The 26,809-nt window shown below is 42.5% G+C and overlaps 2 protein-coding genes across 2 annotated transcripts in view; both read left to right on the top strand.

Moving 5' to 3' along the window:
• The window catches only part of LOC106594703 (zinc finger protein 883-like), a 24,545-nt gene extending 8,612 nt beyond the window's left edge, over positions 1–15,933 (top strand). Inside the window, exons 2-4 of the mRNA XM_045713338.1 lie at positions 7,767–7,975; positions 8,395–9,580; positions 15,912–15,933. Of these exons, the coding sequence (XP_045569294.1) occupies positions 7,767–7,975; positions 8,395–9,580; positions 15,912–15,933 (1,417 nt within the window). The remainder of the gene's footprint in view (positions 1–7,766; positions 7,976–8,394; positions 9,581–15,911) is intronic.
• LOC106594712 (zinc finger protein 135-like) lies at positions 13,792–26,809 on the top strand. The gene is made up of 3 exons (XM_014186109.2): positions 13,792–14,168; positions 20,632–20,842; positions 24,206–26,809. The coding sequence occupies exons 2-3, from the start codon at positions 20,650–20,652 to the stop codon at positions 25,057–25,059; spliced, it is 1,047 nt and encodes a 348-aa protein (XP_014041584.2). The 5' UTR covers positions 13,792–14,168; positions 20,632–20,649; the 3' UTR covers positions 25,060–26,809.

Here is a 26,809-nt window from a genome sequence, read left to right as displayed (position 1 = left end):
TACGTATGTCCCCATTACCAGTAAAACCTATTTCTTTCACTTGTGCTGTTTCGTTGTTATGGCTCAACCTGGATTTCATCATGCATGTCAAGCAGTGAAGTTTCAGCTCTGTCTGTCTGTGGCTTCTCTTCCTCGGTGTGCACTGTCACTGTGTCCGTTTCCATCTTGTCCAGCTGGCTAACATTTCACCTAAAACCTGTTTCTTGTCTGCATCGAAGTAGTAGCGGTCCTTATACCTAGCATCGAGCATGGTGGCGACACAGTAAAGAGGCTCAGTGAGAATGCCACCGACTCGCTTGTTCACAGCCTCTAGTAGAGTACTTTTCCAAGTTAACCCCACGGTCTGTTGGCATTTTTGTTGAGCAGGCATGAGAACCAGCACATTTTTGAGCATGCAATACGGCTTTCCTCAGTACAAAATCCTTGTCGACCCACTTTGCTGTAAGACTCGGAATGCTCATCGCTGGTCCAAATGTCAGTCGTGAAGCAAATAGCAGTGATACCCATAGCAAGTAGCTCATGGATGTGTGTTTCAACAATACTCCGATAGGGCAACATCTGAAAAATAGCACCTACTTGGTAGTAGTGTACCGGTGCTTGAGCAGTCGGGGAAAGCCTACATCATCCACGACAGAGAACGGTTGATTGTTAACCTCTCTCGGGTATGTGGGACGAAATCGTCCCACCTAGTCAACAGCCAGTGGAATCGAGTGGAGCGATATACAAAAACCTTAAATGCTATAACTTCAATTTCTCAAACATATGACTATTTTACACCATTTTAAAGACAAGACTCTCGTTAATCTAACCACATTGTCCGATTTCAAAAAGGCTTTACAACGAAAGCAAAACATTAGATTATGTCAGGAGAGTACCCAGCCAGAAATAATCACACACCCATTTTTCAAGCTAGCATATAATGTCACAAAAACCACAGCTAAATGCAGCACTAACCTTTGATCTTCATCAGATAACACTCCTAGGACATTATGTTATACAATACATGCATGTTTTGTTCAATCAAGTTCATATTTATATCAAAAACAGCTTTTTACATTAGCATGTGACGTTCAGAACTAGCAAACATACCGAAAACTCGGTGAATTTACTAAATTACTCACGATGAATGTTGACAAAAAAACATAATTATTTTAAGAATTATAGATACAGAACTCCTTTATGCAATCACGGTGTCATATTTTAAAATAGCTTTTCGGCAAAAGCACATTTTGCAATATTCTGAGTAGATAGCTCGCCATCACAGGCTAGCTAATTTGACACCCACCAAGTTTGGCATTCACTAAACTCAGAATTACTATAAGAAAAATTGGATTACCTTTGCTGTTCTTCGTCAGAATGCACTCCCAGGACTTCTACTTCAACCACAAATGTTGTTTTGGTTCAAAATAATCCATAGTTATGTTCAAATATCCTCTGTTTTGTCCGTGTGTTCAGGTCCCTATCCGAACAGTGACGCGCGGACGCATGTCGTGACAAATTACATTACTGTACTTCGAAGCACGTCAAACGCTGTTTAAAATACATTTTAATGCGATTTTTTTTCTCGTAAAATAGCGATAATATTCCGACCGGGAGACGTTGTTTTCATTCAAAGACTGAAAGAAGAAAATGGTGTCTTCACATGCACGTGCGCACCCGTGTCATTGTTCTCAGATCGACCACATTCCAAATGCGCTACTGTTTTCCGCCCAGGGACTGCAGAGTCATCATTCCCCGTTCTGGCGCCTTCTGAGAGCCTATGGGAGCCTTAGAAAATGTCACGTTACAGCAGAGATCCTCTGTTTTCGATAAAGAGGCTATAGAAGGCCAAGAAATAGTCAGAGGGCACTTCCTGTATAGAATCTTCTCAGGTTTTGGCCTGCCATATGAGTTCTGTTATACTCAGACACCATTCAAACAGTTTTAGAAACTTTAGGGTGTTTTCTATCCAAATCAAACAATTATATGCATATTCTAGTTTCTGGGCAGGCGTAATAACCAGATTAAATCGGGTACGTTTTTTTTATCCGGACGTGAGAATTTCTGCCCCCTACCCAATAGAGGTTAAGGGCAGTGAATTCCATTATCTGGCTGTTAATGGATTTAGTCTTTGAGTAATCTCGCTGAAATGTTCTTACTCTTTAAAATTTTCCATTTTTAGTCATTTAGCAGACGCTCTTATCCAGAGTGTCTTACAGTAGTGAATGCATACATTTCATACTTTTTCCCCCCATACTGGTCCACCGTGGGAATCGAACCCACAACCCTGGCGTTGCAAACACCATGCTCTACCAATCGAGCCACACGGGACCATGACTGCTGGACTTGTTGACTGCTCCATCCACACAGCAGACATTGTGGGCTAGGTTAGGAATGCTGTGTTGCACGTGTAGCGCTATATTTGTTGTGGCGTCATTACGTCATCTACCTACGTTATATAGGTATGGACAGCTTTGACATCGGTTTTGCACGTTGGCGTTAAACTAGACATCGGGCCGATGCTGGCATTTTTAGCTAATATCGGCCGATTCCGATATGCTTACCTATTTTTATATCGTGCATCCCTAGTTTTGATAGCGTTTAGCGACTTTTCCCACTCAATTCTGCTGCAAAAGCTGTCTGTGTGACAGAAGTCACAGCAACGGCGCACACAGGCAGAGAAGCACAAGGGGAGGGTGTAAAAATGCTACATCGGGGACCAATAGCGATTCAACGGAAATAACTTCATAAAACAAAAATGTGACTTAACTGAAATCTAGGACTGTCTCCAACTAAAATAACAAATTAAAGTAAAAATCTTGGTTGACCCAGAGTTGTCTGTTGAACTTTTCCATGTATAGACACATCCTGTGTGTTTTAATCAAATCAACTATATTCATTTAGCTTGTCTGATGCTTTAAGCACACTGTTTTGATTAAATAATTAAGACACACAAATTACTAGTGGGAGTCCGACCAGCAATTGATTTGATTGTGGCGGGCTGGGCATCAGACTTGCTGTACTGTGTTTTAAAAAAGACTGCAAGTGACTCTGACTAGCAGCCGTTGTCTCTCCTCCCTGCTGCAGTGACCACCACAGAACATAGTGTTTATCGCGCTGTCCATGTTGCTTAAGCTGCAACATAATTTTAGCCAATTCTGACTGAACAGTAATGTTACCAAATCCCTCATTTGTTTAGGAAAAACATTCCCTATTCCCTTAACCTTAGCTCTCTTTATGTGAGACGTATGCATCGCATGCACGTGACCAATAGGGCCTGACCTATCGCATATCAGTCACAAAAATAAATTGGTTTATAACAAACTCCAAAAACCATAACTGCAAAAATGGATGCAGAGGATGTTTACTGGTTGCTCAGCAGGTAAAGGGGAAGTCAGATGTGTGGAATAAATGTGACTGGTTGTGGAAAATACTGGAGATGAAGGTAAGGAGCAAGCATTGCGTGCATATTATGTCATGCCAAACAGGTGCTGTATACGTTACAATACCATTTTTCTGACCGTTTGGAACAATGTTAACACAATACATTATAAGCGTACCAGAGTCCTGTAATGTTTTTTTGTCAAGCCTTTATTACAGCAAAGAAAAGTCACATTCATTTGTGAATGCAATTACCCGAAATGGAACGATTTATTTATTGTTCAAGCTAATTATTCAAGGCTCGCTTTATTTTATTTTAACAAACTAAAATGCTTGATTGCATTTCAAATCATGAATGACTTGTATGCTGGGTAGCCTTGTTTGAGTAGCCTCGTTTCACTGCCAAAAATGTTATTAAACCATGTAGTGTTCAGCGAAATTACAACACAATGTCAAATACAGGTAAATAATTAACATCCAATCACATTAACAGTTACTCTCTAGCGGGAAACCTTCACTCTTGCGCAGATATTTAAAAATGAAACATGACAACTTGAAAAATAAGCCACAGGAGTTTGAGTGAGAATAAAGACAATTTTTGAGTAGTAAGACATGTATAAAAGCAACAGATACCATTAATAAGAAGGGTCTAGAAGCGTCTTATATGGTGAGCTACCGAGTGGCTAGGACAGACAAGCCCCATACTATTGTAGAGGATTTAATTCTTCCTGCTGATGGAACAATGCTGGGGGAAAAGGCCCTAAAAAACTATACAGACAATGGCTCCATCAAACAACACTATTTCATGGCGCATCAGTGACATGGCAGATGTTTTGAAACAATTACTGCTTCGCATATAAGCCAGTGAATTATATGCGTTACAGCTGGATGAGTCAGCGGGCGTGGCACAGCTCCTGGTATGTCTGTTACGTTTATGGGGCTCTTGGCAAATCGCGCTGTTAAGACACTGATGCCCTTTGCAACCACGTACCTATGTGAGAGTGGATTCTCAGCCCTCACTAGCATAAGAACTAAATACAGGCACAAACTGTGTGTGGAAAATGATTTAAGACTGAGACTCTCCAATACAACCCAACATTGCAGAGTTATGTGCATCATTTCAAGCACACCCTTCTCCTTAACGATTAAGGTTTTATATGTAAGATGGTTAAATAAAGAGCAAAATTATTGATTATTATTTGTGCCCTGGTCCTATAAGAGCTCTTTGTCACTTCCCACGAGCCGAGTTGTGACGACAACGCACTCATTCTTATGTTTAACATTTTTTTATTGTGTGTGTGTGTGGCAGGCTTACAATGATGTCAAAAAACATTTGAGAGTGCGCTGACCCTGGTGCTAGAGGGGGTATGCAGTTGGAGGTTGAATGTTTGAAGGGGTACGGGGATTATAAAAAGTTTGGGAGCCACAATGGAATTGTCCACTCAGACAGGTGCGAATCAGATAGGAGTCTTTGTACACCATGAGGTACAGTGCATTCCAAAATTATTCAGGCCTCTTGACTTTTCCCACATTTTGTTACGTTACAGCCGCATTCTAAAATGGATCAAATACTTTTTGCCCCGCATAAAACTACAGACAATACCCAATGACAAAGCAAAACATGTTTTTAGATATTTTTGCCAATTTATTAAAAATAAAACATACCTTATTTACTTAACCTCTCTGGGATCGTTCGGGACGTGAGCTTCCCACCTCGCCAACAGCCAGTGAAATTGCAGGGGCCCAAATTCAAACAATAGAAATGTCATTAAAATTCCTCTAACATACAAGTATTATACACCATTTTAAAGAAACTTCTTGTTAATCCAGCTAGTGTCCGATTTTCAAAAAGTCTTTACGGCGAAAGCACACCATACGATTATGTTAGGTCAGTGCCTAGCCACAGAAAACCATACAGCCATTTTCCAAAGAAGGAGAGGTGTCACAAAAGTCAGAAATAGCGTTACAATTAATCACTAACCTTTGATCTTCACCGGATGGCACTCCCAGGACTCCATGTTAGACAAATGTGTTTTCTTCGATGAAGTTCATCTTTATGTCCAAAAACCTCATTTGAAATTGGGGTGTTATGTTCAAAAATGCATTGTCTCAAACAAACATCCGGTGACATTGCAGAGAGCCACATCAAGTAACAGAAATACTCATGAACATTGATGAAAGATACAAGTGTTATACATAAACCTCTTGTTAATCCAGCCGCTGTGTCCGATTTCAAAAAGGCTTTAGGGCAAAAGCACACCATGCGATTATGTTAGGTCAGCGCCTAACCACAGAGAACCATACAGCCATTTTCCAACCAAGGAGGGGTGCAGTGGCGGTTCTAGACCATTTCAACTGGGGGGGGGGCAAGCTGGGGCCAGTTGTACTGTTAGAGGGGCCAGTTACATTAGACGTTGTTGTCATATCGTTTTCTTCACTGCATTGCAGGCAAAAGACCATGTTCATAATCATCATTGTTGCCACTGTCTAAGAACGGATGTAAAAAAAGAAAAATAGCCAAAATTTGCACATTTATTTCATACTCCACATTTAGGGGTGCCACAAGGGGGTCCAAAATTGTTGTCACAGGGGCACTGCCCCCCCCCCAGAACCGCTAGTGGAGAGGTGTCATAAAAGTCAGAAATAGCGTTAAAATTAATCACTTACCTTTGATCTTCATCTGATGGCACTCCCAGGTCTCCATGTTAGACAACAAATGTTCATTTTTTTGTTTGCACGTTTAGTCCAGTAATCCAAATGCACAAAGTCCAGACAGTCTAAAAAGTTCCATTAAAGTTCGTAGAAACATGTCAAAAGATGTATATAATCAATCTTTAGGATGTTTTTATCATAAATCTTGAATAATATTCCAACCGGACAATTCCGTTGTCATTAGAAAGGAAAGAGAATGAGCGTCGTGCTCATGTGTGAGACTAATGTCTTTCAGCTTGACCACTTGTTGAAACAGCTCTTATTCTCTCCCCTTTCACAATAGAAGCCTGAAACAACGTTCTAAAGACTGTTGACATCTACTGGAAGCCTTAGGAAGTGCAATCTGATCCCACAGACACAGGATACTGGACAGGCATTCACTTAAACTACAAACTTTAGAATTCCCACTTCCTGGTTGGATTTCTCTCAGGTTTTCGCCTGCCATATGAGTTCTGTTATACTCAGACATTATTTTAACAGTTTTGGAAACTTTAGAGTATTTTCTATCCAAATCTACCAATTATATGCATATCCTAGCTTCTGGGCCTGAGTAGCAGGCAGTTTAGTTTGGGCATGCTTTTCATCCAAAATTCCGAATGCTGCCCCCTATCCTAGTGAAGTTATGTATTCAGACCCTTTCCTATGAGACTAGAAATTGAGCTGAAGTGCATCCTGATTCCATTGATCATGCTTGATGTTTCTACAACATGATTGGAGTCCACCTGTGGTAAATTCAATTGATTGGACGTGATTTGGAAAGACACACACCAGTTTATATAAGGTCCCACAGTTGACAGTGCATGTCAGAGCAAAAACCAAGCCATGAGGTTGAAGGAATTGTCTGTAGAGCTCCGAGACAGGATTGTGTCGAGGCACAGATCAGGGGAAGGGTACCAAAACATTTCTGCAGCATTGAAGGTCCCCAAGAACACAGTGGCCTCCATCATTCTTAAATGGAAGAAGATTGGAACCACCAAGACTCTACCTAGAGCTGGCCGCTCGGCCAAACTGAGCAATCAGGGGAGAAGGGCCTCGGTCAGGGAGGTGACCAAGAACCCGATGGTCACTCTGACAAAGCTCCAGAGTTCCTCTGTGGAGATGGTTGTCATTCCCTAAGGTTCTCCCATCTCTGCAGCACTCCACCAATCAAGCCTTTATGGTAGAGTGGCCAGATGGAAGCCACTCCTCAGTAAAAGGCACATGACAGCCCGCTTGGAGTTTGCCAAAAGGCACCTAAAGAACTCTGATCAAACCAGATTGGCTGGTCTGATGAAACCAAAATTAAACTATTTGGCCTGAATGCCAAGCGTCATGTCGGGAGGAAACTAGCCACTGCTCATCACCTGGCCAGTACCATCCCTACGGGGAAGCGTGGTGACAGCATCATGCTGTGGGCATGTTTTTCAGTGGAATTATGTCAAAATAGTGGTGGCAACTTCCTCTGGAGGGGTCCTTTTAACTTACATTTGCTCGGAAGAGGTGGTTTTGTCTATCTATTGTGCTCTAGTGTGCCTAAAGTTGGATTAAATCATTTTACAGTGCACTTGTCACCAATTCTTTTTTTTATTTTTATGGAAAAAGTGTTCCTGTATGGTTAGCTAGCTTAGATACATTTTTGTCTTTTCCAGAGCTATACCACGATCTAGGTTTGAAAGTCTCACACTGAACTCTTTTGGTCTCCTCTTTTTTTTTAGATCTACCCAGTCTACCATGTCTGAACCAAGTTCTGGTTGTGGTGTTCCAGCCCAGAGATGCTCCCAGCGGGGTCCAGAGATGCTGTCAGTGAAGCTGGGTGACTGCAGTCAAACAGTGGAACTCAATGTGATTGTCAAAGAGGAGGAGGAGGAGAGAGAAATCAACGAGGAGGAAGAGCGAGAGGATGACAGGGACTCGGTTGACTCAGGTAAATTCAAGCTAACAACCTCTTTGGTTCAGAGAGTTGAAGGACCCAAAATAGATATTGATTTTCTGGTTCATTAAGAAATGTAAACTTATATGTTTTTGGTTAAGTCAATTAGACCATGCCAATCATATCTTTTTTTAAAAGTTGTTATTTCTGAATATTTAGGCAAGTTAGCTGGCTAACTCATTGATTCTGGTTTGTCGTATACCCCTCAGTATGTGTAAGAGGTGAGGCGAGTGCCAAAACAAAAATGACTACCTACCATTTTGACAATGGCATTATCTATGTGTAATGCAACAAGCCCATCGCAAAGTATTTACTTCAATACTCTGTTAATTCTAATGACTGAATCCTGCATTATTTAACTTAAATACTTTGTTTCTGTCTTTCTTACCCTATATCTGTTAATATTCTTACAGGAGAGCGCCCCAACCCAGACTCAGTCAACAAGCCCATTTCCACAGCATTAGTACTACCTGGTTGTGGGAGTTACCCTTGTCCTCAATGTGGAAAGTGTTTCAGTTCCTCAACTAATCTAAAGAATCATCAAAGAGTACACACTGGAGAGAAACATTTTGACTGCTCAGCATGTGGGAAGAGTTTCAGTGAGAAAGTCAACCTTAAGAGACATGAGAGAGTACATAGTGGAGAGAAGCCTTACCACGGCACCACATGTGGGAAGAGCTTCAATCATTCAGGAAGCCTTAAGAAACATCAGCGACTACATACATGGGAGAAACCTTACCATTGCTCTCTTTGTGGGAAGTGTTTCAGTCGAGCAGGAGACCTGAAAACTCATAAGAAATCACACAGTGGAAAGAAGCCTACCTGTACTTTCAATGTGATTGTAAAAGAGGAGGAGGAGGAGGAGGATGATGATGAGAAGGAAATTGATAAAGAAAAGCGGGAAGTGGAGGAAAATAGTGTTGTAGTTGACCCACGTACATCAAGACTACCTAGTCGTGGGATTTACCCCTGCCCTCAATGTGGAAAGAGTTTCAGTTCCTCGGGTAATCTAAAGAATCACCAGTGTGTACACACTGGAGAGAAACCATTCCACAGTGCCACATGTGGGAAGAGTTTCAGTGTAAAAGTCAACCTCACGAGGCATGAGATGGTACATAGTGGAGAGAAGCCTTACCACTGCACCAAATGTGGGAAGAGCTTCAATCATTCTGGAAGCCTTACACATAAGAGAGTACATACAGGGGAGAAGCCTTACCATTGCTCTCTGTGTGGGGAGGGATTCACTCAGCTAAGAAGTCTTAAAAGTCATGAGAGAATTTCCATTGGAGGGAAGCCTGCCTGTGCTTTCAATGTAATTGTCCAAGAGGAGGACGAGGGAGAAAAGAAAGAAGTTGAGGATAAGGGGGACAAAAGTGGTGTAGTAGACAGTGCATGTCAGAGCAAAAAACGAGGCATGAGGTCGAAGGAATTGTCTGTAGAGCTCCGAGACAGGATTGTGTCGAGGCACAGATCAGGGGAAGGGTACCAAAAAATTTCTGCAGCATTGAAGGTCCCCAAGAACACAGTGGCCTCCATTATTCTTAAATGGAAGAAGTTTGGAACCACCAAGACTCTTCCTAGAGCTGGCCGCCCGCCCAAACTGAGCAATTTGGGGAGAAGGGCCTTGGTCAGGGAGGTGACCAAGAACCCGATGGTCACTCTGACAAAGCTCCAGAGTTCCTCTGTGGAGATGGTTGTCCTTCTTGAAGGTTCTCCCATCTCTGCAGCACTCCACCAATCAGGCCTTTATGGGAGAGTGGCCAGACGGAAGCCACTCCTCAGTAAAAGGAACATGACAGCCCGCTTGGAGTTTGCCAAAAGGCACCTAAAGGACTCTCAGACCACGAGAAACAAGATTCTCTGGTCTGATGAAACCAAGATTGAACTCTTTGGCCTGAATGCCAAGCGTCACATCACCACCCCTATGGTGAAGCATGGTGGTGGCAGCATCATGCTGTGGGGATGTTTTTCAGCTGCAGGGACTGGGAGACTAGTCAGGATCGAGGGAGAGATGAATGGAGAAAAGTACAGAGAGATCCTTGATGAAAACCTGCTCCAGAGTGCTCAGGACCTTAGGCTGGGTCAAAGGTTCACCTTCCAACAGGACAACGACCCTAAGCACACAGCAAAGACAACACAGGAGTGGCTTCGGGACAAGTCTCTGAATGTCCTTGAGTGGCCCAACCAGAGCCCGGACTTGAACCCGATCGAAAATCTCTGGAGAGACCTGAAAATAGCTGTGCGGCGACGCTCCCCATCCAACCTGGCAGAGCTTGAGAGAATCTGCAGAGAAGAATGGGAGAAATTCCCCAAATACAGGTGTGCCAAGCTTGTAGCTTCATACCCAAGAAGGCTCGAGGCTGTAATCGCTGCCAAAGGTGCTTCAACAAAGTACTGAGTAAAGGGTCTGAATACTTATGTAAATGTGTTTTAAATAAATTTGCTAGAATTTCTAAAAACCTGTTTTTGCTTTGTCATTATGGGATATTGTATGTAGAGTGATGAAAAAAATATTTTTATCCATTTTAGAATAAGACTGGAATGTAACAAAATGTGGAAAAAGTGAAGGGGTCGGAATACTTTCTGAATTCGCTGTATATGAAGCTGCCACTTCATTAAAGCCGTTAGATGCAGTTTATCATAGCGCACTGCTCTTTATTACGGCAGACAGTTTCAGTACTCATCACTGCATTCTCTACCAGCAAGTTGGTTGGCCCTTTGTCACGTAGGTAAATAAATTGCTATGTTTTCATTTATAAAGCCCTTTTACAAAAAGTCTCACTGTACCTAACCTGTTAACCATCCCGGAGACCGGGTGTGGTAAACTCTGGAAACTCCTTTTGGTCTCTACTGAGTTAGGTACATCAGCTTTTTGTTCTACAAATAAGGTGCAAGAAAACTATCTTCAAAATGTTGTTAAATTTGATGTTTTTATGCCGCTATGGGCAATTCAGGAAGCTGATTTGAGGACCTTATAATTAACTGATGAATATTTATTTCTGCTTGCATTTTGTATTTATACTGGGGGGGAAATTATTAACGCAACATGCAACAATTTCTAAGATATTACTGAGTTACAGTTCATATAAGGAAATCGGTAAATTGAAATAAATTCATTAGGCCCTAATCTACCTGAACAATGTAATAGTCCGGTGGCCATTTTATTAATTGTTCAGCGGTCTTATGGCACGGGGGTAGAAGCTGTTAAGGGGCCTTTTGGTCCTAGACTTGGCGCTCCGGTACTGCTTGTTGTGCGGTAGAAGAGAAAAGTCTTTCCTCTGACACTGCCTAGTATAGAGGTCCTGGATTGCAGGAAGCTTGGCCCCAGTGATGTACTGGGCCGTACCCACTACCCTCTGTAGTGTCTTACGGTCAGATGCCGAGCGATTACCATACCAGGCGGTGATGCAACCGGTCAGGATGCTCTCTGGTGCAGCTGTAGAACTTTTTGAGGATCTGGTGACCCATGCCAAATCTTTTCAGTCTCCTGAGGGGGAAAAGGTTTGGTTGTGCCCTCTTCGTGACTGTCTTGGTGTGTTTGGACCATGATAGTTTGTTGGTGATGTGGACACCAAGGAACTTGAAACTCTCGACCCGCTCCACTACAGCCCCATTGATGTTAATGGGGGCCTGTTCGACCCGCCTTTTCCTGTAGTCCACAATCAGCTCCTTTGTCTAGGTCACATTGAGGGAGAGGTTGTCCTGGCACCACACTGCCAGTTCTCTGACCACCTCCCTATAAGCTGTCTCATCGTTGTCGGTGATCAGGCCTACCACTGTTGTCGTCAGCAAACTTGGAGTCGTATTTGGCCAGGGAGTACAGGAGGAAACTAAATACACACCCCATGAGGGGGCCCCAGTGTTGAGGATCAGCGTGGCAGATGTTGTTGCCTGCCCTTACCACCTGGGGGTGGCCCGTCAGGAAGTCCAGGATCCAGTTGCAGAGGGAGGTGTTTAGCCCCAGGGTCCTTAGCTTAGTGATGAGCTTTGAGGGCACTATGGTGTTGAACGCTGAGCTGTAGTCAATGAATAGCATTCTCACATAGGTGTTCCTTTTGTCCAGGTGGGAAAGGGCAGTGTGGAGTGCGATTTGAGATTGCGTTATCTGGGGATCTGTTGGGGCGGTATGCAAACTGGAGTGGGTCTAGGGCAGTGGTTCCCAAACTTTTTACAGTCCCGTACCCCTTCAAACATTCAACCTCCAGCTGCGTACCCCCACTAGCACCAGGGTCACTCTCAAATGTTGTTTTTTGTCATTATTGTAAGCCTGCCACACACTATACAGCACTTTTTTTTTTTTAAGAATGAGTGTGTTTTATTTTTTTTACAACCCGGCTTGTGGGAAGTGACAAAGAGCTCTTATAGGACCAGGGCACAACTAATAATATAACAATAATCAATCATTTTTCTCTTTATTTAACCATCTTACATGTGAAGCCTTATTTGTTTATCAAACTGAATAACTCACCACAGGTTAATGAGAAGGGTGTTCTTGAGTGGATGCACATAACTCTGCAATGTTGGGTTGTATTGGAGAGGCTCAGTCTTAAATAATTTTCCACAGTTTGTGCCTGTATTTAGTTCTCATGCTAGTGAGGGCCGAGAATCCACTCTCACATAGGTACGTGGTTGCAAAGGGCATCCGTGTCTTAACAGCTCGATTTGCCAAGGCAGGATACTCTGAGCGCAGCCCAATCCAGAAATCTAGCAGTGCCTTCTGATTTCAAATTCAATTTAACAGAACCACTTATTGCAATTTCGATGAGGCTCTCTTGTTCAGATATCGGTAACTGGACTGGAGGCAGGGCATGAAAGGGATAACGAATCCAGTTTGCATCATCCGTTTCGGGAAAGTACCTGTGTAATTGCGCACCCAACTCAGGTGCTTTGCTAAATCACATTTGACATTGTCCGTAAGCTTGAGTTTTCACACAAAAAATCATACAATGATGGAAAGACCTGTGTGTTCCTTGTTAATGCAGACAGAGAAGAGCTCCAACTTCTTAGCCTCAATTTTGTCCCGCACTTGCGGAGAGTTCCTGTAATCCTAGATTCAGATCATTCAGGTGAGAAAAAACATCTCCCAGATAGGCCAGTGGTGTGAGAAACTCGTCATCATGCAAGCGGTCAGACAAGTGATTATGGTCAGTAAAAACTTTAAGCTCATCTCTCAAATAAACGTGTCAACACTGCCCCTTGATAACCACCGCACTTCTGTATGTTGTAAAAGCATTACATGGTAGCTGCCCGTATCATTGCATAGTGCATAAAATACACAAGTTCAGGGGCCTTTAACTAAATTTAAAAAAAAAAATCTGTAGTGTCAAACGTATTTCAAGCTGTCAGGCATTCCCCCCTGGCAGCAAGAGCCTCTCAGTGAATGCTGCAGTGTACCCAAGTGGCGTCGGGTGCAACTGCTTGCACGCGCGTTACCAAGCCACTATGTCTCCCTGTCGTGGCTTTTGCGCCGTCAGTACAGATACCAACATGAGCAGCAGCTACGTTTGGCTACACACGGACCGTTAGTGGAATTACCGCGAGAGAGCAGCGGTTAATGTGATGTTAATTATTTGACTTGGCTACCTGTATTTGACATTTTGTTATTTCGCTGAACACTCGATGGTTTAATTGTATTTTTGGCAGTGAAACGAGGCTCCTCGGGCGAGGGGGGAAAAAATATAAATGTACTGTTTATTAATGTGAATCACATTTGTAATACCTGGTCTACGGTATGCTGTTGTGAGCCATGACCAGCCTTTCAAAGCACTAAATGGCACTTCATGGCTACTGTCTAATGCCTCTTCTTCGTTGAAAGTGTATTTTGTTGGTAGATTGTATTTATCGTTGACAAGTCAGTATAGTAACATTATGATAATAAATAAGGATAACAGATGCTATACACTGTAATAATATAACATCACACTGCAGATAGAATGTAATGATAGCTGTCTTGTTTTGGTTGAAAGCTATTTGCATTAGTTTTGCCTGACTTCTTTCCGTCAGAGGCCGGTAAAACATGCACAATGACACCGCTGATACAACGCTCACGAACATTTCCTGCAGCATCTCATAATCCAGACCAAACTCACTCGGAAAGTGGATACATTTTCCCCGCTTGCTCTACGAGACCTAACCATTTCCTGAAGTTCTTTTCAGCCAAACATTAGCTACAGGAAATCAGTTCCAGGTAACCTATTACTAATTTCTAACACTTTTTTTCTTTTAAATTCTGCTTGTAGCACGGTCTGTAAACCAACGCATCCAATGATGAAACGGCAGTGGTTGCCGCGGCCTGGCTTTGTTGTTATCCCAGCTAGCTAGCCGTTAGCCAGTTAGCTAGCTACACATCTCCCGTTCGTGTAGCTAGCTAACATGCTAACTTTTTTATTTCAGGGTCACGATTGAAGTGTGACATTTATTTAATAGTTAGCCAGCTGTCGACTCATCGTGAGTAAAATGACTGTAGCGAGGAATTGGCTAGCTAGCTAACCGGCTGCTCATTGTTTAGCCACAAATATTTGTGTTATAACTAACCTATCTCGGTAGCTAGCTAGAAAAATTAGGACTAACCGTTGCTAAACTACCCGGCTACCGGTTTATGCAAACAGTTAATCCCCTGAACAAACCTACAGTGTCATTGCGCAAAATGGTACACAGCATCATCTGGCTATGTGTGTAACGAAGATCAACCTTCAGCTACCATTTCTGCCAAGCCGTCCACGCATACACTTATGCATACGTTCGATAAATTCAACGTATGCACCACACAGAACGCACTGCAAAGCAAAGCAAACGCATTGTTCCGTTAAATTAATTAATGTACTTCTGGTGCACCAAAATGCAATGATGGTGGTGACGTGATCAAGGCGTAACCATTTTTCCATAACGTTTTCAAAGCAAATTAAGAAGGAATGTCTAGATAAGACTCAAAATTCGGGTTTCCATCAAAATAATAAGGCCAAAGATTTGTTATAACTAAACCAATATAAACCACAGCCTGTCGTTTCAAATGGGAACAGATTATAATGGGCAGAATAAGCACGAGCTAGCGAGATCCTATTGACCCGTTCTAGCACATATCTGCATATTTCCGTTAGGGAACCCTACTCTGTGAAATGCGCAGTAACTCAATTGGACGTTCACTCCTACATAAAAAAAAAAAAACTTGGTCAACTCTGTTCATAACAGATTATAGTTTTGGGAACAGAACTGTATTGAGAGAAAATGTTTAACGATAGAGACAATTTGCAGAATGTAGGTCAAAATCCATCTTGTTCCATCTTCTCCCACTGCCCGCCAGTGGGCTTGAGTTGAACCACCAAGCCGATGCTTCATATTTATACATCCAGTGAAATATCTGTCTCGTTGTTCTTTCTATGACGTAGGCAAGAATAACTAAGTATTTCCAGGTCATGGATCTTCTATGGTATAATGGCGTTCTCAACAATTAGATGTGCATTCCGCCACCACCTGTGGGGTGGATGATAAGGATCCGGGTATTATTATATAATAGTTTGCATAAAAGAAATTTGCTTAACAAAATCAACCTACTTTCCTGTAAAAATAAAATAAAAATAATACTAAAGAAGAAAAAAAGGTCACTAAACTTCTAAACAGGTTCAGAAGACTCCTGTGAGGACGGGACATTTCCTAGCGACAATAGTCCTTGCAGTGCTTCTGCCGTGAAGTCTCGGAGACCCGATAACATATCTGCTGCAGATATAATGATATCCAGCTTCTTGGACTTCTTAGACACTTGTGCTGTACAATTAATCACTGTGGCTATAAATGCCCACAATCCACTTTCTTTACAATAAGTGTATCCAGATAACTCGATTTGACTTAAAACACTAGCGACTGGTTGCAATGCATCCACCACCATATCTTCAACACTCTTGCCCCTTCGGCTCTCTTCATCATCTCCACATAGGAGATCCACTGTACAGCCCTGATCCTTGACACCTCGACCTCCCTAACAGGACATTCAAGGAAGTAGGATCCCCACCACAGTTGCAACATTTTTCATTCACAGATTCTTTAATACCATACTTCTCCCATCTGCAAACATTTGACCATATCCTTTACAATTCCCACACTATAATGGTTTGGACATAAATGCTCTCACCGCATACCTCACAATACCAAGCTTCACATATTCAGGTAGAGTCTCATCAAACAACAATAATATCGACAGGCTTTTCTCCTTCCTTCCATTCACCATACGGGTCAGGTGACGTGCACTGACCACTCCTGGGACTCGTCATCTATATCCAATGAGACTCCAGCTATAACTCCTTTGGCAGGCGCCTTACTCCGAAGATCAATACAGGTTACTTCTGACGTAGGCACCTTTCCCACTGCTTTCTTCACAGTCCTCAGTATTAAAAATGGAATTCCCAAATGAACCTCCTTGTCCAAAAAATGCAGTACAATAAGAAATGCCTTATTGGACCGGTCCTTGTCTTCTACTACAACTTTTGCCCGTTTTGATCCATTCTTTGATTTCACAATTTTCCATTCATTGTCACACACTTCACTTGTCACGCTTTCAGATCCAAGCACAGTCGCCATTTCCGTCAACTCGCTTCTTTGACCGGTTGTCATCATGGATCTTTTGGAATCCTTCAGAATAAGAGTCCCGTCATGTTTACCAAACATTATTGATAAACTGACAAGATGCGTCTCTCCGCCCTAATAATGGGAGTGTTTGTCCGTAAAACGTCTGTCTAGCTCTCTGAATTGGTGGCCTCTTCTCATTATTGTAATCCGTTTTTGAATATTTGAGGGTTGTTTAAGTCATAATGACTTAAACATTTATTTGATCAAATACATCTAGTGTAGCAGTTAAGTCATTGCTTTTTTTGTTGACCAAATTCGACTCACTCTCATTGACCTCCATACAAAACCTGCTTGGTGGTCGAAATGAGAAACGCCACCTGCTGGAGGGAGACAGATTTGCAGCCGAGTTGGGCCTCTCTCTTCCTCTCTGGGTATACTTTGTAAATTAATAATTAGTGCTGAATTATCGATATATTTTATACTTGTTATCATATATAAAATATTTCATTATTCTTTAAGATATTATGGGATTTTTTTTTTTTTAAATATTTTTTTCAATGCTAAATGTTCAATAGTGTTGTTTGTGTGTGTACTCTTATCTTCTGTACGTTGTGCTGCAGTAAAAGGTCCATTCTACTCAGGAGCACTTTTAGTTTCCAAGTCCACTGAGTTTACACCCAGAGGAGCATCGCTGCTCATTTTGCGGCCCTTAGTGGCCAATCAGCTTTAATCCACTTGTTTGTCATATTGGACATAAATATTGCACCGTACATAATCGATTGTGTGTCTATAAAACCAGGGTCCAGTCTACTCACTAGAGTCTATAGCATACAAAACAGATGAGTTTGAACACAAAGTTTGTGTCCAATATGAAAAATCTATTGGATTTAGGCTGATTGGCTACTCTTTAAGGGATGCAAAATGAGCAGCGACGCTCCTCTGGGTGTAAACTCTGTGATGATAAGAAGTAGCCACCGTTGCAAATACAGCTATTCAGGAAATTCATGAGCTGGAATATATCGATAGTTCTGACTACGGAAGCAGATTATTAACACATTTTAGCTGAAGATCATTAGTTTAATTATGGTGAAGAAAATGTTCAGCAGCCTAATGGCTTGGGGGTAGAAGCTGTTCCAGAGCCTTTTGGTGCCAAACTTGGTATTCCGGTACTGTTGGCCGTGCGGTAGCAGAGATGACTTGGGTGGCTGGAGTCTTTGATAATTTTTCGGGCCTTCCTCTGACACCGCCTGGTATAGAGGTCCTGGATGGCAGGGAGCTCGGCCCCAGTGATATACTGGGCCGTACGCAGTACCCTTTGTAGTGCCTTGCAGTCGGATGCCAAGCAGTTGCCATACCAAGCGGTGATGCAGCCAGTCAAGATGCTCTCAGTGGTGCAGCTGTAGAATGTTTTGAGGATCTGAGGGCCCCATGCCAAATCTTTTCAGCCTCCTGAGGGGGAAGAGGCATGGTCGTGCCTTCGTCACGACTGTGTTGGTGTGTTTGGACCATGATAGTTCCTTAGTGATGTGAACACAGAGGAACTTGAAGCTCTCGACCCCTCCCCTACAGACCCGTCAATGTGAATGGGGGCGTGTTCGGCCCTTCCTTTCCTGTAGTCCACTGTCAGCGCCTTTGCCTTGCTGACGTTGAGGGAGAGGTTGTTGTCCTGGCACCACGCTGTGTGTTGTCGGCAAACTTAATGGTGACTCGCCTAGCTGTATAGGGCCATAAGCAAACAAGAAAATGCTCATCCAGAGTTGGCACACCTAGTGGCCGGTGATCAGTTTTACCTCATTTCTACCAGCATGTCACCTGTGCAAAACTCTAAATCACCTTTACTACACACACACACAGAGAGACATACAAAGCTCTGCCTCGCTGTCCGTTTGGCAAATCATCCTCCTGATTCCTGCTTACAAGCAAAAACTCAAACAGGAAGTACCAGTGACTCGCTCAATACAGAAGTGGTCCGATGAAGCGGATGATAAGCTACACGACTGTTTTTCTAGCACAGACTGGAATATGTTCCGGTAATCATCTGATGGCATTGAGGAGTTTACCACATCAGTTACCGGCTTCATTAATAAGTGCATCGACGATGTTGTCCCCACAGTGACTGTACGTACATATCCCAACCAGAAGCCATGGATTACAAGCAACATCTGCACTGAGCTAAAGGCTAGAGCTGCCGCTTTCAAGGAGCGGGACACTAATCTGTACGCTTATAAGAAACCCTGCTATGCCCTCCGACAAACCATAAAACAGGCAAAGCGTTAAAACAGGATCAAGTTTGAATCCTACTACACTGGGTCTGTCGCTCGTTGGATGTGGCAGCGCTTACAAACTATCACAGATTACAAAGCGAAACCCAGCCACGAGCTGCCCAGTGACACAAGCGTACCAGAAGAGCTAAATGCCTTCTATGCTCACTTTGAGGCAAGCAACACTGAACCATGCATGAAAGCATCAGCTTTTCCAGACAACTGTGTGATCACGCTCTCCATAGCTGATGTGAGTAAGACCTTTCAAATAAGTTAACATTCACAAGGCCACAGGGCCAGACGGATTACTAGGACGCATACGCAGAGCATGCGCTGACCAGCTGGCAAGTGTCTTCACTGACATTTTCTCCCTGACCCAGTCTGTAATACCTACGTGTTTCAAGCAGACCACCATAGTCCTTGTGCCCAAGAATGCCAAGGTAACCTGTCTAAATGACTGCCACCACGTAGGACTCACATCTCTAGGCTGGTCATGGCTCACATCAACACCATCACCCCAGACACCCTGGTCTCACTCCAATTCACATACTGCCTCAACAGTTCCACAAATGACCAATCGCTATTGCACTCCACACTGACCTTTCCCACCTGGACAAAAGGAACGTGAGAATGCTGTTCATTGACTACAGCTCAGTGTTCAACACCATAGTGCCCTCCAAGCTCATCGCTAAACTAAGGGCCCTGGGATTAAACACCTCCCTCTGCAACTGGATCGTGGACTTCCTGACGGGCCTCCCATTTATCTGACAATCTAAGGTTGATTATCTACAAGGTTATGGTTGAATGACTGTTTTAATATTTCACCAACTTGTGTTATTGGTTACTGAGTGTGAAATACTTTCTTACACCTTGCTGAATTTTGAATGTGGTTTTGGGAAAGCTACTTTTTTATTATTGAGTGTTTTAATGCTGATGGTTTGATAAAACAGTCCACTGCTCTTTAATTATTTTGAGTGTTACCAGTGGGAAGCTATATCACAGTGAGTGATTGTATACATTGACTATTAAAGACACCATACTGTTGCTCTTGTTTTGTTGTGTTGACAATCATCTCTCAACACTATACCACTGCTCCTAGTGGATGAACATTGTTCATCATTCTTACACTTCATATGAACGGATGGAATTAAACCAAACATTTCTAAACTACTTTTAACAATTAAGACTGAAAATGATACAAAAACACATTGACTTGAAGAACGGTGCAGATACAAAGTTTGGTAACAGAATGATGGTTTGTGCTGTTTGTGGAAATTGTTAGAAGTAGGCCTTGTGCATAGAGTTGTATGGTTTGTTTAACCTTATAGAATGTTCAGTGGAAATAGTCCTTGTGCTCCCATGGAGTTGTATGGTTTGTTTAACTTTGCATTCATTGGTTTTTCATACATTTTTAAAGTGACAACTCTGTGTCTCAGCATCACTCTGTTACCTTGGAATTGCCCCTAATCTATTCAACTTGAATAGCCAGGCGATTTTGTGGTAAGAAAATGCTTGTGTTGCTTATAGGCGAATGTTTGAATAGGCTACTGAGGATGGGGTGGTAATTTCAATCACTGAGTGTATCAGATATTAGTAATGAATTTGAACTGAATATGCTTGTACTCAAAAGCCAGTGGTTTTCTTTACTTATAGCTTAATCTGACTGGCTGTTACCGTCATTTCTATATTTATTTTATGGAAAATGGGTTCCTGCTGGACGGGATGTGTGGTTAGCTGGCTTAGATACACTTTTGTTGTCTTTTCTGGAGCTATACCACGATCTAGGTTTGTGAAAATCACCCTGAACTCTTTCGGTCTCCTCTTTTTTAGATCCACCTCCAGCCTACCATGTCTGAACCAGGTTGTGGTGTTCCAGCCCAGAGAAGCTCACAGCGGGGTCCAGAGTTGCTGTCAGTGAAGCTGGGGGACTGCAATCAAACAGTGGAACTCAATGTGATTGTCAAAGACGAGGAGGAGGAGAGAGAAATCAATGAGGGGGAGGCGGAAGCGCGAGAGGAGGACAGGGACTCTGTTCACTCAGGTAAATTCAGGCTAACATCCACTTTGGTTCAGAGAGTTGAACAACCCAAAATAACCATTGATTTTCTGGTTCATTAACTTCTTGGGGCTATGTGGGACGCTAGCGTGCCACCCGTGGTGCACCCTATCAACAGCAGGTGCATTTCAAGAGCGGCAAATTTGAAACCAAATAAATGTCAAAATTCACATTTTTCAAACATACAACTATCTTACACCCTTTGAAAGATAAACATCTCCTTAATCTAACCACGTTGTCCGATTTCAAAAAGGTTTTACGGCGAAAGCATAAAGTTAGATTATGTTAGGAGAGTACATTGACAATAGCTGTGTGTAATGTTTTGTCAATTCAAAGACAGGGTCACCAAAACCATAAAACCAGCTAAAATGATGCACTAACCTTTTACAATCTCCATCAGATGACACTCCTAGGACATTATGTTAGACAATGCATGCATTTTTAGTTCTATCAAGTTCATATTTATATCCAAAAACAGCGTTTTACTATGGCATTGATGTTGAGGAAATCGTTTCCCTCCAATAACCGGCAGTCAAGTCAGCACCACAAATTAAATAATTAAAATTAGAAAACATTGGTAAAATATTATATTGTCATTTAAAGAATTATAGATTTACATCTCTTGAACGCAATCAACTTGCCAGATTTAAAAATAACCTTACTGGGAAATCACACTTTGCAATAATCTGAGCACTGCGCCCAGAAAAATACGCTTTGCTATACAGACAAACGGCCATGTTGGAGAGATCGAAAATACTATGTAAATAATCCATTACCTTTGATTCTCTTCATCAGATGTCACTTCCAGGAATCCCAGGTCCATAACGAATGTAGTTTTGTTCAAAAAAGCTTATCATTTATGTCCAAAAAGCTCCGTGTTGTTAGCACATGATCTAAGCCAGCCGGACTTCTCGTCATGAACGGGGGGAAAAAATATATTTACGTTCGTTCAAACATGTCAAACGTTGTATAGCATAAATCATTAGTGCCTTTTTTAACCAGAACATGAATAATATTCAAGGTGGACGAATGCATTCTCTTTTATAACGTATTGGAACGAGGGTACCCAACATGAACTCGCGCGCCAGAGTCTAATCGGCCATCACTGTTCCAAGGCTCTTGTTCGGTCAGATCTCACAGTAAAAGACTCAAAACACTTTGTAAAGGCTGGTGACATCTAGTGGAAGCAATAGGAAGTGCCAAAACATTAATCAACCCCTGTGTGTTTCAATGGCATAGGCTTAAAGGTAATTCAACACATCAGGTATCCACTTCCTGTCAGAAAATGTCTCAGGGTTTTGCCTGCCAAATGAGTTCTGTTATACTCACAGACACCATTCAAACAGTTTTAGAAACTTTAGGGGGTTTTCTATCCATATATAATAAGTATATCCATATTCTAGTTACTGGGTAGGATTAGTAACCAGATTAAATCGGGTACGTTTTTTTATCCAGCCGTGAAAATACTGCCCCCTAGCCCCAACAGGTTAAGAAATGTAAACATATGTTTTTGGATGTTGAATAAAATGTTAATTCTGAATATTTAGGCAAGTTAGCTGGCTAACTCATTGATTCTGCTTTGTAGTATACCCCTCAGACTTCTTTATGTGTAAGAGGTAATGCGAGTGCCCCAAAAAAATGGCTACCGACCATTGCCGATATCATAACCGCCATCGATAAAAGACAGTACTGTGCAGCCGTCTTCATCGACCTGACCAAGGCTTTCGACTCTGTCAATCACCGTATTCTTATCGGCAGACTCAATAGCTTTGGTTTCTCAAATGACTGCCTCGCCTGGTTCACCAACTACTTCGCAGATAGAGTTCAGTGTGTCAAATCGGAGGACCTGTTGTCCGGACCTCTGGCAGTCTCTATGGGGGTATCACAGGGTTCAATTCTTGGGCCGACTCTTTTCTCTGTATATATCAGTGACGTCGCTCTTGCTGCGGGTGATTCCCTGATCCACCTCTATGCAAAGGACACCATTCTGTATACATCTGGCCCTTCTTTGGACACTGTGTTAACTAACCTCCAGACGAGCTTCAATGCCATACAACTCTCCTTCCGTGGCCTCCAACTGCTCTTAAACGCTAGTAAAACCAAATGCATGCTTTTCAACCGTTCGCTGCCCGCACCCGCCCGCCCAACTAGCATCACTCCTCTGGACGGTTCTGACCTAGAATACGTGGACAACTAGGTATCTGGCTAGACTGTAAACTCTCCTTCCAGACTCATATCAAACATCTCCAATCCAAAATCAAATCTCGAATCGGCTTTCTATTTCGCAACAAAGCCTCCTTCACTCACGCCGCCAAACTTACCCTAGTAAAACTGACTATCCTACCGATCCTCGACTTCAGCGACGTCATCTACAAAATAGCTTCCAATACTCTACTCAGCAAACTGGATGCAGTCTATCACAGTGCCATCCGTTTTGTTACCAAAGCCCCTTATACCACCCACCACTGCGACCTGTATGCTCTAGTCGGCTGGCCCTCGCTACATATTTGTCGCCAGACCCACTGGCTCCAGGTCATCTATAAATCAATGCTAGGTAAAGCTCCACCTTACCTCAGTTCACTGGTCACGATAACAACACCCACCCGTAGCACGTGCTCCAGCAGGTATATCTCACTGGTCATCCCCAAAGCCAGCACTTCCTTTGGCCACCTTTCCTTCCAGTTCTCTGCTACCAGTGACTAGAACGAAATGCAAAAATCGCTGAAGCTGGAGACTTAAATTTCCCTCACTAACTTTAAACATCAGCTATCTGAGCAGCTAACCGATCGCTGCAGCTGTACATAGTCCATCTGTTAATAGCCCACCCAATCTACTTACCTCATCCACCTATTGTTTTTATTTACTTTTCTGCTCTTTTGCACACCAGTATCACTACTTGCACATCATCTGCTCATCTATCACTCCAGTGTTAATCTGCTTAATTGTTATTACTCTGCTACTATGGCCTATTTATTGCCTTACCTCCTCATGCCATTTGCACGCAGTGTATATAGACTTTTTTTTCCTATTGTGTTATTGACTGTACGCTTGTTTATTCCATGTGTAACTCTGTGTTGTTGTTTGTCGCACTGCTTTGCTTAATCTTGGCCAGGTTGCATTTGTAAATGAGAACTTGTTCTCAACTAGCTTACCTGGTTAAATAAAGGTTAAATAAAAAAATAAAAAATTGCGCAATGCATTGTAATTTGACAATGGCATTATCTATGTGCAATGCAACAAGCCCCTTGCAAAGTATTATTTCAATACTCTGTTAATCCTACATTGTTAAACTTAAAGCCTTTGTTCCTCTGTCTGTTTCTTAACCTATATCTGTTCATATTCTTACAGGAGAGATCCCCAACCCAGACTCAGTCAATGAGCCCACTTCCACAGAATCAATACTACCACCTGGTTGTGGGAGTTACCCCTGTCCTCAATGTGAGAAGAGTTTCAGTTCCTCAACTAACCTGAAGAATCATCAAAGAGTACACACTGGAGAAAAACCTTTTGACTGCTCAGCATGTGGGAAGAGTTTCAGTGAGAAAGTAAACCTTAAGAGACACGAGAGAGTACATAGTGGAGAGAAGCCTTACCACTGCACCCAATGTGGGAAGAGCTTCAATCATTCTGGAAGCCTTAAGGAACATGAGAGAATACATACAGGGGAGAAGCCTTACCACTGCTCTCTGTGTGGAAAGAGTTTTCGTGTCGCAGGAGGCCTAAAGAATCATCAGAGATCACACAGTGGAGAGAAGCCTTATCACTGCACTCAGTGTGGGGAGGGATTCACTCAGCTAAGAAGTCTTAAAAGTCATGAGAGAATACCCATTGGAGGGAAGCCTGCCTGTGCTTTCAATGTAATTGTCCAAGAGGAGGAGGGTGAGAGGGACATCAATATGGAGGAAAAGAGAGAAGTTGAGGGAGAGGAGGACAAAAGTGGTGTAGTAGACAGTGCATGTCAGGGCAAAAACCAAGCCATGAGGTCGAAGGAATTGTCCGTAGAGCTCCGAGACAGGATTGTGTCGAGGCACAGATCTGGGGAAGGGTACCAAAAAATTTCTGCAGCATTGAAGGTCCCCAAGAACACAGTGGCCTCCATCATTCTTAAATGGAAGAAGTTTGGAACCACCAAGACTCTTCCTAGAGCTGGCCGCCCGGCAAAACTGAGCAATCGGGGAGAAGGGCCTTGGTCAGGGAGGTGACAAGAACGTTATGGTAACCGTATTACTGCCACACTGGGGGTCATGATGGCAGTCAAATTCCACGTGACCGTTTAGTCACAGTAATTAGGCTTCTCCAAGCGCTGATGCAGCTGATGGTTATTAGTAGCCTACCAAACTTGCTTAACTGCCTAGTACTCAGCATTCTAATCTCCAATCACTCTGGGATCAATGCAAATGTAATCCAAAAGCTAATCAAACACTTCATGATAATGGTCCATTCTAAATCAAAACTAATTTCACACAGTTATTATTTAGTAGATGTAAAGACAACATTAAATCAAGAATAGTCTGATAGGTGACTATTAGCTTGTGAATGATATACTGTCACTTGTGAATGATGCACTGTCACTTGTGGATAATGCCCAGCTCGTGCAGTAAGGCAAGAAACAGCGTTTGCCTTTTTGTTTGTGTGACTTTTTCAAATCATAGTCGCACACCTCATGAAGCCCAGCCCATAGGCCTATATGTTTTCATAAGGTTTGTATCACAACTAAAGTAGCGAAATAACTTCTTATAATTAAGCACATTAATTTGCTTTATAACTGGTGGAGAGCCTAACTGGCATACATAGGCTGCCCGTGACTTTCAAGTTTGGGGAAGATCATTTTCACCAATAAAAATGCACCTTTTTATAAAAAAGCATTACATGCATAATGGCATTTGCTGTCGCTTCGAGAAGTGTTTTCCCGCTAATTGATTTCATTTTTGTAACATTGGCTCTTATAGCCTACTGCCGTTTGTGCATTCCTACGCTCATAATGTGGCGAAATAGCCTAATAGTTGAACATTTTTAAGCTAAGCGTTCTGAGCTGTTGCATCAGCCTCAAGTGGTTGTATTAATTTGGGATCAATCGCATCCCACAACTGTCCCAGAGTATGTTTGGAATATTTATTTCTTGCACAGAAGGACAAATTGACCAATAGAATAGGTCAACTTTTGTACTATGGGGGATAGTAGATTGACATAGGCAATTGCTTTTGCTGTTTGTTAGGCCTACTCATCTTGTTGGTTGACGTAAAGTAGGCTAAATGTGGACCGTTCTAAGTTCTTCAATATGCGCCTCGGAATTCTAAAAAGAGGGGCTTGCGCAATTCCGTCCCCCGATGTATCGGTCTTCACTTGTAGCCTAGTTCTCAGCTGAAATTCTTGTGAGAAGGACCAGATCACGTGACGGGCGTTTGCTAATAAGAATTGAGATATCCGAGAGAGCCATGTAAGAGAGGTGCTTCGGCGCACGGCAGCTGGGAGAAGGGAATTATAATTGTTATATTCAGCCCAAGGGCACCATGATGCATTACGGCCACACAAGGGGGGACGTCGCCGGGAAATTCGAGGCTTGATGAGAATATCAAGTGCTTGTCAAAATTTTGAATGAGAGACTGATGAAGTGTGTGCAGCTTGCAACTATTTTCAAATCGGCATTAGAGTCCCATCATGCAGGCTTAGAATGTATTAAAAATCAGAACATATATCCCAACGTTTGTATCACAACTAAACTTGCTTAAGCTGTGTTCAATTGTATTCGTCATACTATAAAATAATTTAAAAAATAATGACACGGAATTCTAAGCAAATCTTGTCTGCTAAATGAACTAGTGTAGCCCACAGCCATATCAGGACCTAACATAAGGACAACTTTTACAGAGTATGGTATTCTGTTCTTCTGAAATAGACTACATTTTATTCATATCATGTTTCTTTAGACCTGTCTAAAATAAATAATGGATT

This window comes from Salmo salar, chromosome ssa02 (genome assembly GCF_905237065.1).
Source record: "Salmo salar chromosome ssa02, Ssal_v3.1, whole genome shotgun sequence".
In the NCBI taxonomy this organism is placed as follows: Eukaryota; Metazoa; Chordata; class Actinopteri; order Salmoniformes; family Salmonidae; genus Salmo; species Salmo salar.
The sequence above is the reverse complement of the archived record's forward strand: the minus strand, read 5'-3'. Positions and strand labels throughout refer to the sequence as shown.

What these genes read in the sequence shown, in the direction of transcription:
- LOC106594712 (XM_014186109.2), top strand. Translation starts at nt 20,650, where the DNA reads ATGTCTGAACCAGGTTGTGGTGTTCCAGCCCAGAGAAGCTCACAGCGG. An exon ending in CAGGGACTCTGTTCACTCAG is followed by an intron (nt 20,843 to 24,205) that starts GTAAATTCAGGC and finishes ATATTCTTACAG; the next exon opens with GAGAGATCCCCAACCCAGAC.